Here is a 14,924-nt window from a genome sequence, read left to right as displayed (position 1 = left end):
TGATCTTCTAATACTTTTCATCTGCAGTTTTAGACCAGACTGGAGCAGTCAGTTTCAACAGTCCATGTATTTGAAATATTTTATTTACTTTTTGCAAAAGAGAATTTTCGGATCTGCAGATATTTATGCTGAATACTAAACATCTGTGGCATACCAGTTTTCTTTTGAAGTCAGACTGTCATCTATTTATGATGTCTCAAGGTGCTGGATTTCGTGTTGCTCAGTTAGGTTATGAGCCAATGTACCCAAAACACTACGAAGCAAAACTACTAAAAGTTTGGGACTCTGCTTTCCAAAGCAGAGTTCAAGAAAAGATCGCTTTAGGACAAATCATTAGCTGATAACCTCTGCCATATCTAAAGATTATAAAAAGATTATAAAGAAACGGATGTATCCTCCTTAAAGGAGTTGGATACTTTATGCAGCACAGTGGCTTATTGGTTAGCACTACAGCATTGCAGCGCTGGAGTCCTGGGTTCAAGTCCCATCCAGGTCCACATCTGCAAAGAATTTGTGTTCCTCTGGGTCCTCCGGTTTCCTCCAAAATATACTGGTAGGATGATTAGATTGTGAGTCCCATGGGAACAGGGACTGATTTGGCAAGCTCTGTGTAGCAATGCAGAATGTGTTGGCACTATATATATAAAGGAATCATTATATGTTGTTTCTAAGTGTCTATTAAAAGTTGTGCATCACTTTCTTGATGTGTAAAATGGATCCTCCTGTCTTTTACCTCATCAGCCAGACATTCCTGACCATAAAATGGCAGCAGATGTAGGGTCATGTGATCTTATCTGTTCATGAATAATTGCGCTGCCAGGATCTTATGGTAGTATTCTTGAATTTAAGATGAAGGTCCTGGCAGGGTGATTGTTCATGGACAGATAGAGATCACATGATCCTCCATCTGCAGCCATTTTATGGACAGGAATGTCTGAGGGAAAAGACAAGAGGCTTCACTTTACTTATCAAGGAAACGGTGCAGAACTTCTTCTAGATGTATATAGGTAAATTACCTAATATCCTGCCCCCCATACTTACACACACATTAAAAATACATGAGGTAAAGGGGCCAACCACTTTTATCTTTCTCTCGACTGGACATTTTAGTCCAGTCCACAAACCGCCCATATTTTGTAGTGTCATACTATGTATGTCATATGATTTTATGCCTGGTTGTTATATCAAGCACTTCATGTGAAGAGTCTCCCTAGCATGTTATGATATTGTTTAAATGAATGGCATAAGAAATTGAACAACAATTAAAGGATAAACATATGTTTATGGGATATAGAATATATAATTTGAAGAATATATGACAGTAGAAAGCAAATTAAATCCAGACTGGGCTAACAGAAGAGACAGTAAGAGTCCTGAGACACAGTGATTCCCAGCTTTCCCTGTATTATTGTGTATATGCTCTGGGGCACAGCCATGGGTAATCCATGTGCACCAACTTATGCAAACTTGCTCCTGGGCTGGTGGGAGGCAACAGTAGTGTTTGGGGACAGCATGGCTCTGGCTATAAAAAAAATCTTTGTGATTTGTAAAGGGGGTGAGACTGAATTTGTGGGATTAATCATCAGTGGCTTAGGACTTTACCTATGAGAAAAATGCAGAGTTTCTCCCCTTTCTTGATGGGAGGATACAGAAATCGGAGAGGGGTGAATTGGTAACGGCAACTGGAACTAATTCCCTCTTTAGATTCAGACCAGGAATCAGGATGATAAAACTATACATATGATCACAACATTTGATAAGGGGGCTAAAGAGGACAGGGAGGTCCTTGAAGTTGCACTGTCATATATTGAAATTGGAACTAGATTTAGATGAGGTCCTGGGGTATTATCCCAGATTAAGTTCAGAAAAGGCAGATCATCATGCATCATGGTGGTAACAGAAGATGTGTCAAATTTACAGGAATAGACATGGTTAGCAAACTAGTAAGGGATGGAAATTGGACTAAATCATTAATATAAAGAGAGAGCTACTGGATATTTGTTATGTACACAATTGTTCCCGTGGTCTGAATGAGGAACTAGATTTTAGCTACTTCTTGTAACATTTAGAATTGATGATGGACGAGTCCTCTTTGCTGAATGAGTTCTGACTCAAAAATTTTGACCAACTTACTTTAATTCTAACTTTTAGCATGTCTATTTTTATTCTCATCTTATCTAAAACACCAGCATTATCAATGTTGATGATAGGGGGCAATATAGGTGGTCTTACTCTGGTCATTAGATGAATATTATAAACCTAATTAAATGGTATATTTGGCTTCACATTATGAATTAGTGTCCCCTGTTCAATCTCAGGTTAATGTTGATAATGACTGGGATACATGGTAGATTGGGGGGGGGGGGGTGTCATATAACATAAGACATGTATTTATTTAGAAGTAATCACTCTTAGGTGTGTGCATGAACTGAGACAAGAGTAGCAAAAGTGATGCTGCCAGTAACTTCTACACTGCATCTTTGGGTAGATCACATGACTGGAAGTGATGAGACACATGATCCGGATTGAACCTCCCTCCTCCTGGCATGCAGATGGGAGTACTGCGATACATCATCTGGTTAGAACCTACCCTTGTTTGGTATGAAGATGGGAGGAACCTGATAGGTCTAGTGATACGGGCTGAGGCACACCTACTGAATTGAGCTACGGAGTCCGGAGTTAATGCCCCAGCAACTATGCAATTGTTTGAAGGAGTGGTCTTACAATATAAAACCCAGATTAGTAGCCAAATTTGTGGCCCATGATCTACCCCTCCCCCCTTCTATCTTACATTGGACATGTTTGTTTGTCTCTGCTCCAAATCTTTTTTGTTTCTCCAACCAAGGCACCAAGTCTTTTTTGTTTCTCCAACCCTCTGTATGATATTTTGCCCTCCCTAGATCACCCTAGAAAAACAAATGCAAGAGAAGAGGGCAGGAGATGACTGAAGCTGACATTGCTCCCCAGTTCAGCGCTGAACTGGGTAAGGATTGGTCTGTTGTGATGAAGACAAACATCATTAATTTTGATGTGATGGGAAACATTATGTTGGTCAACCAAATCGGAAAAAGCCAGAATCCAAAGTGTGGGACAAAATCAGTGAAAGGTAGTGGAGGAAGTATCACGATTCGGGGAATGTTTTCTGCAGGAGGTGAACCTTTCATACAGCTGCATGGCTATGCTTTTTTAACAACACATGGACTGCTCATTTCATTCTTCACTCCACCAGTCAGCAATTTACATGCAGGACAATGCCCCCTGTCACACAGCAAAATTTGTAAAGCTGATCCTTAAAAAGGAAAACATAGAAACAGTGAAATGGCCAGCCCAGAGTCCTGATTTAATCCCAATAGAAAACCTCTGGAAAATCCTTAGTGATAAAGTTATTGCCAGGAAACCCACAACAGTCACAGAAGTGTGGAAGAGACTGGAATAAGAGTGGACAAAAATGCCACCAGATGCCACTTCCTACTGATTGGTGACTTTTGTAACCATCAAAAAATGCAATTATAATCTTTTTCTGTGCTAAAGTCATTGCTGTTCCCTGATTATGATCATCAATTTGTTTTTTTGGGTTTTTTTTTTGCAAAATAAGGTTTTTATGTTGATATACTTTGGTAATTTTTCAAAACTCTGTTCTAGTGGCATGGCGTACCCCTTACAAAATATCCATCAAATGTTGATCAATAGACATTACATTATTGATGAAAATGCAAGTGATTTATACATTGTTCTCTAATAATGATCTCCAGTGTTTATCACAAACCTCATCTTATATCCTGCTTTTTGATAGAGATGCAGAAATGAATGAAACAGGTATTTGAGTGATGAAATAGACTTGAATGGAGAGTGGTTGGTATATTCACCAAAATTTGTTGTTCAGCCCAGTCATGTGAAGGGGTTAAGCGGCACATTTTTCATGTATTTATGACATATCATGTGGACCTATCATAAATATAAAAGATCAGAAATCCCTATAATCAGTCCTTAAAGTTTTTTTTGTGTGACTTATAAGGTGGGTACCTAAATTTTCTTCTGGGTAGAACCAATTTTCACAGTGTTGGACAATTCACCATGATGATTTAAAAACAAGTTCTATTTTTGGATGGTGCTTATATTCTTTCAGTGATGCAAGGGGAGGAAATCTATACCATATTTATATCAATAATTTTTATGTTTTTATACTTACCAGTGTTATTTAGTCCAAAGAGAAGCGGACAAGAAATTGCAAAGGATAAGACCCAAACGACTGCAATCATGACAGTCACTCTGCGCTTGGAACTGTAACGCGTGTTGTAGAGCATCGGCATTGCCACTGCTGTGTACCTAAAACAAGTACACATTATAGACATACAGTCCACATACATTAACAACATCAACATCAGTAAAGGCAGTTTCAAGCAATTTTTATGGAGATAAATAAGGCATCACTTTTTCCTAACACATTTTTTTTTTACCTCCTCTGATATTTATGATTGAAACTCATCTTGTGTGAAGTGAATAGTTCGATGATATACAAAAACTGGGGACGGTTGTGACACTGTTTTTTTGTAAAAAAAAGATAAACTTCTGAAAAAATGTTTTGCAGCGCTGGGGACCTGGGTTCATGTCCCAGGGTCAACATCTGCAAAGAGTTTGTATGTTCTCTCCGTGTTTACGTGGGTTTCCTCCGGGTCCTCTGGTTTCCTCTCACACTCCAAAACATACAGGCAACTTGATTAGATTGTGAGCCCCATTGGGGATAGGGACTGATTTGGCAAGCTCTGTGCATTGCTGCGTAATCTGTGTATACTATATAAATGAATGTAATAACAAAATAAATAATAATGTGTATTGAGAGCAGGAACATACATATGTACAAGAATTCCATGGTATACTTTCAAGGTCCTTCTAAGTATAAAATTGCTTGGGTCCTGGGCTACCACCTGAACCTCATATGTTATTATCCACTATTGATTCAAAATTCCTTACAAATTAGATAGATAAGGAGGAGAGACTGAGACAAAATACCTTACACACCTAGAATATATTTTACTTCTAAGTGCAGAGTGTTCTAGCACTGCTGTGGTCTTATTTCTCTGCATATAGGTTCTTCATATTTCATCTGCTCGGAGGGCTGCTGTAGTACTCAACCAGAAGCCCGCTACAGCTATTGCTTAGAGCAAAGGGGAGAGGCTATGGAGCATATAAAAGAACATCTCTGTGAGGATTCTAATAGAAGCTACAATCCTGAAATATAAATTAATTCAACAAAATTACTCCCATAACTGAATGGCCATGATAAATTCACTAAAATCTGAAGCTTGACCTTGTTGTTAAGAATATATTGTACAACAGACTTTTCTTATTTGCCTAGAAACACAGAATATGTAGTATTTGAAGGATATTCACTCCTTTTATAATGCATGCTACACTATATAAATGATGAAAAAGAACTTTCTACAGATACAATGCAGAGATGCTTGTGCTTTTAACGCATTAGGTTCATTTTGATAATGCATTATACACAACCCCCCACCTGTATACCAGGTAACACAAGTTAGGATTTTTAACTTATATATGATAATTCATAAAGCAGCAGGCACAATCCCTTATGTGTGACATTTCCAAGGTATTAGGAGCTCCACTAGGGAAATCACATCCAAGCACCTGCAAGCAGAAAATCAATGTTCTCAAAGAGCATTAACTCATGCCGCACATGACACCAGCGTTATAAATATTTCCAGCCTACAGTAATAAGATGGAATTGTTCCAGACCCATTAACAGTAGCACAAAAGCTGCATTTACAGTAGAAATGGCCATTAGGAAAAAACATGCTGATCCAATTATTTTAGACATTCAAAATATATGTTTAATTGGAATTGTACTTTACCTATGGTAAGGGGACACCAACCTACTTACCTACTCCCCATAACTGATCTCCAAGGCTCATGTTTGTGGCCCTGAATGAGTAGATAATAAAAAATGCCCAGTTGGACTACCTCTAGTCACTAGGCAATGCAGTTTGTGAAGGTTGCAAACAAACAACTGCATATGGGCGAATAAACCCCAGACCAAAAAGAATGTTAATGTTAAATACTATCCCATAGGTGGACATATTACAGAGGAGTTTGGCTGCAGGAGGGATTAGACATTGGTGATATGAAAGGAAAAAAGACCCTGGAAAAGCAGCAAAGTTTGGGGTCTCTCGCACCCATCCTTGGGCTTTAGGTCAGGCCCTATTCCCCCACAGGTAACAACCGCGATCAATGTTGGGTGTGCACCGCCATTATATGGAGGATTGACATTTCCCAATGATATTATAGGGAGAACTACTCCTCTCTAAAAGGGTGACGTGTATTGTGCTAATACTGATGTGTAGCCCCCAAATCAATTAATATGCAGCCGGCAACTTGCTGGCACCATTTAAACAGTTGATACCAGTGATCAGTGCAAGCACCAATTGTGGGTGTTACTGGAGATATTGCCTTGGTCCATGTTTGTTTCCGGAAACTGGGCCCAAAGAGGATTTTTAAGTTTTGGTCTGGCGGAAATATTTGCTTGTTTGGAGGTTAATTTCTTCATAGTTCCCATAGGGGAAGTTGTTACCATCCTATAGGAAGAAGCTTAAATAAGCAGTTTTGGAGATTTGTATGTCCAATAGTTTTGAACATCCTCAGGAGGATGAAGTCAGGAACAGAGGCCATAAGCCTGTGATTAAACCCTAAGGGCTCATTTAGACAGGTGTCTATATTATATTAGTGTTTTGGGGGGGATAGAATACAGACCCATCTATGGGTGTGCTCGCAAATTCTTTTTTTTCACTGATGTGCAGACCATGAGAAAAAAATATTCACATACAGACCTCCGATAGAAGTCAATGGATCCGCAAAAAGAACTATGTCGTCCATACGTGGATTGTTTTTTTAAATATTGCTAGGAAACAAATTGGGCTGGGAATGAAGTAGGTTAGTGACCCATCCATTTTCATATAAAGAAAATGGATGACATGTGGACGTGTAAAATACAATTCCGCTTTTTTTGTGGACACGCAATGGAAATGCCCATTTGAATGAACCCTGAAGCTCAGGCAGCTTATAACGGATCAGTAGATGTTACAGTTGAATAACCTTTGCTTGTATATTCATTCCATGTTGTCTACTGTAAAGAAGTGGTTTACATTCACATCGTGTTGTCCTCTGAACATTTGTAGGGTGCTATTTTGTGTACTAAAACACCTGTGTACTAAAACACCTAAAACACACCTATGATGCACAAAATACCTTCTAAGGAGTGCTAAGCAAAAACCTCTGAGCATCTCATTTTATCTCCGAGAAGCGCCACATACCTTCAGTGAGCCACACACCTATACTTATATTATTCAGAACAGAAGTATCTACTAAATCAGATAAATCAGCAAATAGGGAGATCTGTTATTTGTCATCATGTACCATTATGCATGGCATCTGATCTTGTGGGGTCATGGAGCTTATGAGCTTATTTTCCAGGGTTGCTATAATTTTAAATGTATTTCTAAGTTTAATCACAAAACACTAGAAAAATAAGTGGTGCAAGCTGGGAACAGAAGTAACAAAAAGCCATTATTTTACATGGTAACATCTGGATTCTAAAAATATATATGGTGCACAGTGCCAAATTTTGACCGGCAGATGCAAAAATCTGCAAAAATAAAAATAAGTCATATATTTCCATAAATATCCTACCTTAAACATCATCTGTTATCCTAAAATCTAACTGCAGCTGCCCATATGGTAATGCCTCTATTGTCACTACTGTCCCGAAATGTCAAATGTGAATGGAAGCAACAATCAGCCTTTTAAAAACACTTTAAAGAAGATTATCTGTAGGATAGAATATCAGTATTGGATTAATTGTGGCCATCTTTAAGCTCTTAATTGATCATCTAGGTCAGTGATGGCCAACCTTTTGGAGACAGAGTGCCCAAAGTACACCCAAAACCCACTTGTATATTGCAAAGTGCCAACATGACAGTTTAGGCAGTAACCTATTGATCCCTGCTGTATCACAGGTTTCAATTGTATTAGCATCATGAGTTCACCTATACAATAGAAAGATCATAGAGAAATTTGGATTGTAGCTTCCCTCCAGGGTCTCCTGAAGAGGAAGAATCAGGGTTCCTAGAGCAGGAGATCCAACAATAATCTCTCTCTATCCACACCTTCTCGATCCTCCTGTAGTCCTGGCAGCCAAGGATGTGGCTTTAAAATGGCGCTGAACATGGCAAGTCCTGGGATGTATTGGACCGCAGGAGGAAGCACTGAGTGCTGTCTGGCAGACTCTGTGTTGGGGTGAAGGCCTGGGTGCCCACAGGAAGGGCCCCGAGTGCCACCTCTGGCACCCATGCCATAGGTTTGCCAACACTGATCTAGGTGAATGGAACTAATCTGTGAATAATAGTAGGTAAACATATTTAAAGGAGTTGTCCAAGACCTAAAAAAAAATGTTATTTGACCAGGATGGGGCTGATTAAAACAATAAACATGTACTTACCTCCGTGGCCCCTCCCGGTGTCTCACATCTCTCCAGGCTATGCTTCTGTTTGTTTACAGGGGCACGGAAGCCCAAAGTGGCTGTATACGCACATTGGGAGGGACTGCTGAGATAAGTACATGTTTATTGCTTTAATCTGCCCTATCCCAGCTGCATATTAGTTTTTTATGTCTTGGACAACTCCTTTAAACTAGACAGCTATGTCTGACAAACAATGAAGTGAAAGGAACTCTTCCTACAAATCCTTAGGACAGCTAATACAGGCAGTTAAGTACAAGATAGGTTCTTTAGGTTTGCTCTTGCTCTGAATTTGTATGTAAGTCGGAACTGTATATTTTATAATAATAGCTCCAGATAAAAATATTTTTTTCCCAGTGAAATTGGTTTACCAATAAAGCTTCTTTACAGACACTTTACGGCTCATCATTAAAGCCCGGGACTAAAGCAATAGCAGAGGTCACAGTGGGCAGAGAGGTCCGACTGTCGCTAGGGGTTGTCTCTGAGTCTGGTATTCCTAAGTAGGGGGCCACCTGTAGGTGGCTTTAAATAGATGTCCTAGATAATTATTACATCCCGGATGTTTAAAACAATTGTTAATAAAGTCACTTTCTTAAGACTTGACGGAGGTAGGGAAACCATTGACACTGCTGTCCGAATGTACCAGTTGACATTCAAAACTGCCCCTGGAATACTGCTTGAAATTCTGACTGATGATTTATGGTTGAAATAAAAATGACCCTTTTTGAGATGGAGCTGCTGAAAAAATATTCATATAAACCATCTTTGAAGCTTGTAGATGTACCCTGCAATTATAAAAACCAAAGAGTATCTGTGCTGCCCTCTGGCAAACATGAGTTTTTCAAGTTACAAACAGAAAACAAAATCTGTAAAGAAATCAGTCCTTGAAAACTTTTTGCAATTTTCACTCTGTTCCTGTGACGGGAAATTTGCTGTATTCCTAACAGATCTTGGCGTTAAAAGCAGCTAACAAATAAAAGTCATAGCCTATTACAGCCACCAGAATTTATGCCCAAACTAACTCGTGCTTATTCATCATTCATGATGATGTACAGTTTCTATGTCTTTCAGATGACCACAATACACGTGTCCGTGTCACAGCTTCAGTACTAAGACGTCGTATAATTCAAGCCGAACATAGATCCCTATCAAAACCTTCTTATTTTTTGGTAAAAGTCATAATTTTAAATCACAATTTGAAATAAGTATATATATACTACCTGATATACTATGATATACTACCATAAAACCGCCCTACTTGTCCTAAAATCCTTTGTGCTATATTTATGTATCTCAAAGTTATATTCATTCATATAACAGCACAACTGTAAAATTTGACTTGGTCTTTATGGTGTATTATGGCCTGGTCCTTATGGCATTAATGGGCTATTTAAGGTATGCTCACATTTTGTGTCTGAAATCCACGTTAAAAACTAGGTCAAAATCTGCTGTTGGGCTTATCAAAACCACTTATATTCCAAGTGGTGTTAGACAGGATTCTGCCCAGAATACAGGGCAAATTGAATGGTAAAAACTTGCCAAAATCCTTCTCGAGAACATTTAGCTTTATCCTTTTTCAATGGGTTTTCTGACTAACACTTGGCATACTTTCCTGTTTCCCTTGATATTATCTCCTATCTTATCCTGCTGTTTGCTTATACAGTGAAGCCCAAGGTAAATTCGGTTCATGGTAGTGTATTTTCTTGGTAGACAATAAGTACAATAAGGCCATTCTAGCTCTAGTACCAATGTTGCTTCATTTAAAGTTTTTTTTTTAATTTTTGCCAAATAAGCATTATCAAATCTGTCTTTACACTTAAGATGCATCAGCTAAAAAAAAACTTATCTAATGGTTATAAGTTGATTTAATGAGTTATTTTCCCCATTAGAGGCAGATGTTTTTAACCCAAAATACCCGACCAATGTGTTATCTTTAACCAAGCTTAGGATAATAGAAAGTAGCTCAGGCAGAAATAAAAAAAATCCTCTCATCAAAAAAGAGGGACCACCAAGGAACTTTTCAAAACCTAGTAAAATATTAAAACATATAAAAATGTACAAAATAGTTTAGAATTATCTTTTTTTTTAAAATGCAACATAGGGTCCTCTTGGAGCTTCAGTATAACATATGGCAGAAACCACTAGAGATACAGCCCCCGTACAAGTCTTATCATGTTAGCTGAAAGCTCTAAATTTCTGTTAGGAATCAAATGAATCCTCAAAAATAGCAGGCAGCATTTCCACCAGACACATTTGCCTTCCAATTAAGAGATAATTGCCGTCACCGGGAAGCAATCTATGTACTGATTACCATACAACTCCACATAACACTGTTTATAGCATTTGTAAAAACTTGTACCCACATATTTAATAATTCATGTGCCTGAATTAATCATAATTCACAGCAAGTTACTGGCTGAGCGGCATAACTACAGTACTATAGGTAAGGGAAGGCAAAGTGCATGATTATATAAACATTATCGTCAGGAGTAAAATTGTAATGAAAATTGTATAGCCTGGATGCCGTGTTTGTGATTTATTATATAAATAAAACAGACATCATTTGTAGAATGGAAGGCAAAAAAGTGGTTGTACTGTGGTGATGGTGTATCATGATGTTGACTTCAAGTATTTCTGTTTTATCTAAACATCACACCACCACTCACTTTTACATTATGCTCTAGGAAGAGATGTACAGAAGGTTTCACATTCAGTTTTGTGGTAGTCAAAAGTGAAAAGAGTTGACACTCACTACAGATCTAAAATGTCTTTGTCTTTACTTTTTCTTTAAAATCCAAGCCACGCAGGGAGGGATATGCATAGCAGGACAAAGTGTGAAGGACCATTCGTTTCATGCTACTAGAAGTGCTACATCTTGTCTTCAACACTTAACGTTAGGGCCGCAACTGCCATGAGGTGAAGTGATGTGTCGTTCGCGAACGTTGGCTCACTTAACCCCACCTGTAACTGGCTCACCACGCCCCCTTCAACTCCATACAATCGGGTTAAAAGGGGAGTGGTGTGGGGTGACTGATATTTATTTAATAGGGAGCCGCTCAGGAGCCAGAAGAGCCGGCTGTTCTTATTGAGCTGAGCTTAATGAGCCAGCTCACAAAGCAACGGCAGATGACTGAGCCCTGAAGGGGACAGCAGATTTTCCATTAGTAATGTGGGTGATTCAAGCACCAGCCCAAATCACCCAGCATCAGTACCGACCTACTGCATGAAGGGACACATATTCATGTGTTGAAATGGTGGTGCCAGTGAGCGTTACTACGCAACATATATACACTTATATAATTAAAAACATCTGATTAAGGTTAAGAGCAGGATGTAGGCGAGGCTTGTGTGGCCACGTCTGCTATAGCAAGAATTTTGGTCGGACCTGAGAGTAAAATACATTCCCTTGTTTGTCACATTCAGTTTCCTTTGGGATACGCTGTATGTATGGAATACACTCTAATTGTAATGGAGAAAAATAAGCTACAGAGTGGATGTCTTTATTGTGAATTCCGCAATGGGAGGCAGTTGGTGGAGGTGTGAACTGAGCTTTAGGGTATGGGTGTCATCCTTTGCAATGTTTATAAAGTATGTAAAGCATTACAACTTCCAGTCTGCGTTACAACTTTCAAGCTGCTTTGTTGCCCCTTGTTGCCGGTCAGGTGCAAATTTGCCCTTTACCCCTTTACCCCTTAACGACCTGGCCCTTTTTTGTTTTTTCGTTTCCATTTTTCACTCCCCACATTCAAAAATGTATAACTTTTTTTATTTTTACATTTAAAAAGCTTTGTGATGGCTTGTTTTCTGCTTAACAAATTGCACTTCATATTGATGGTATTTAATATTACATGCCATGTACTGGGAAGCCAGAAAAAAATGTAAATACAGTGAAAATGGTAAAGAAACATTTTTTGCGCCTTTTATGTGGGCTTGGATTTTATGGATTTCACTCTGCACCCCAAATGACATATCTACTTTATGCTGTGGGACAGTCCGATCATGGGGGCAACAAACTTAAATTGGTTTAATAATGTTTTCATAAATTTACAAAAATTAAAACCCCCTGTAGAAAATTTTTGGGGGGATTTTGCCATCTTCTGGTGGTAAAACCTTTTTTATACTTTGGTGTACGGAGCTGTGGGTGGTTTAAATTTTTGTGACTTTTGATTACGTTTTCCATGCTACCATTTTTAGGACTTTACAACCTTTTGATCGCTTTTTATAGAATATTTTATATTTTTTCAAAATGTCAAAAAAGTGGCATTTTCAACTCTGGGCGCTATTTTCCGTAACGGAATTAAAAACAGTGCAAAACAAAATATTATATTTTGATAGATCGGGCATTTTTGGACACGACAATACCTAATTTGTTTATGATTTTTTACTGGGTTTTTTTTATATTTATATGGCTTCTAGGGAAAGGGGCATGATTTGAATTTTTAGATTTTTGTTTATTATAATTGGATAGTGGCAATATATAGGGATTTTCCTCCTCATTATTACAATTTGCAAATCGCACATTGTAATGAAGGGGTTAAAATGAGACAGACTTGAGTCTTCAGAAGACCCAAGGCTGTCATGTAAACTGATCGGTGCCCCCCGATGATGTCAACATGAGCAACGATCTTCACCCAGCTAGCGCATGGGCACCACTATCTTTTTGAAGCCGCCGCTGCCAGCAAAGCTGCAGGATAACACCCGCGAACCCGCTAGCACCGGTCACTGGTGTTACTGGTAAGTCTTTCCTGCAATATGCGACAAAGATTTACCAGCCAGGGAGAAAGCTCAGAGCAGGTAGTAATAAACTCCTTTTTCTTCCATTCAAAGCAGAGGCATTAATTGTGCCGGAAGAAAAACTTTGCTAGGGTCCCCAAAAACATGAAATCTACCCCTGTGATGAGATAATATATCTGGATAGAAGAAATTCTTTATTAATTCTAGGCATACTATTTTTAAAAAAATATGTCCACACCAGTGATGGCAAACCTATGGCATGGTTCCCAGAGATGGCACTCTCTATGGGCACTCAGACTGTCATCCCAACAAAAAGTTTGCCAGACAAGTTGAAAACCTCCAGGTATCCTCCTGAAGTCCGAGGTAACCCATTACGTGCTGCGTTCAGCATTATTTTAAAGAAACACTTCCTGGGATTGCAGGAGAAGCAATGAATTGTGGACAGGGCTGGAATATCATTGGAGATCCAATTCTAACTGTTCCAGAGGAACCCTGGAGAGATTCTACAATAATACGCCAATATGATTGACAGCTGTGCCAGAGCTGGAAGCAATAACTTGCTGATTAAATTGCTGTGTCAGCACTATGTAATGAATAAGTGGTTTTTGGTTGTATTTTGGGAACTAAAAGGTTTACTATCACTGTCCTACACTATGGACTGTTGCTTTCCCCTCTGGTACGTTTTAGTCTAGTCCACTTTCTGTAGGCATTATCTTTATTACTTAGATGATATAGATCCCTAATTTTTGGCTGTGTTTGTACAATGGTGAGAAAACACAACCAGATTCCTATTCTTTCACTGGTTTTGGACAGTGACAAACTGGGCAACTACCTAGCCCCCACATTTACAAAGGGAACCACTGAGGACAGGAAGGGTAGGAGTAAACTGTAAGATAAGATAATTGTGTACTAAATATAATGATGACCTTTTTATTTTGGAACTTATGTTCTTTAAAGTATCATTATTTGATTACTGCATATAATTTCAGCTCTATAGTATAAAGTTATGTCTTATTAGTAGCATTTCTTTCACTGTATGACAATAATTATATATTATGGGACCACTACTAGTACAGTACCTGAGTTGTATGGAAGCATGCAGTCCTTGTAGATTTTCTCTAATTCTTTCCAACATAAACCTCCTGAGGTCTGACTGCAATATCTCACAAAGATAAGCAGAATTTGCTGATTCCAGTATATTTGGGAATTAACGATTGTTCTCCTTTTAGCTAATGGAGCAGTTTTTACAATGTCTGATTCCCCAAATAGAGAAGAGGTAATAGATCGCATAGTAACTCCCATAAGGGTTATCAAAAAACCTCTCATATTTCTACATGACTAGTATGTGGTGTTATTATCCTGAACAAAACTATTGCTTACTTAATGCGCCTGCCCCAAATATATCAGCCATATTCTAGTGTTGAAAATATTTATACCTGCCATAATTGTTCACTGGGAAGAAATGCTACCAAAATTTTAGCTTCCAGTCTATCAATCAATCATGATGAACAAGTTAAAAGACATCTACCAACAGATTGCTGGTGGAAGAGTGTTATAATAGGACCATGTTTCAGATGTATTTCAGCCTCTTTATTGCCGAAATATTAACTTTGTAAAAGTGTAGCTCGGCTCCCACGGATGTTAATATATTTACGCCCCT

General features: G+C 38.5%; 1 protein-coding gene across 2 annotated transcripts in view; it reads right to left on the bottom strand.

Annotated features, from left to right (window-relative positions):
* Window positions 1-14,924, bottom strand: part of DRD2 (dopamine receptor D2) — a 205,624-nt gene that overhangs the window by 23,023 nt on the left and 167,677 nt on the right. For both annotated transcript variants that reach the window (XM_072155858.1, XM_072155859.1), the window contains one exon: window positions 4,190-4,326. In XM_072155858.1, the coding sequence (XP_072011959.1) occupies window positions 4,190-4,326 (137 nt within the window). The remainder of the gene's footprint in view (window positions 1-4,189; window positions 4,327-14,924) is intronic.

This window comes from Engystomops pustulosus, chromosome 6, assembly GCF_040894005.1.
Source record: "Engystomops pustulosus chromosome 6, aEngPut4.maternal, whole genome shotgun sequence".
Taxonomy (NCBI): Eukaryota; Metazoa; Chordata; class Amphibia; order Anura; family Leptodactylidae; genus Engystomops; species Engystomops pustulosus.
The sequence above is the reverse complement of the archived record's forward strand: the minus strand, read 5'-3'. Positions and strand labels throughout refer to the sequence as shown.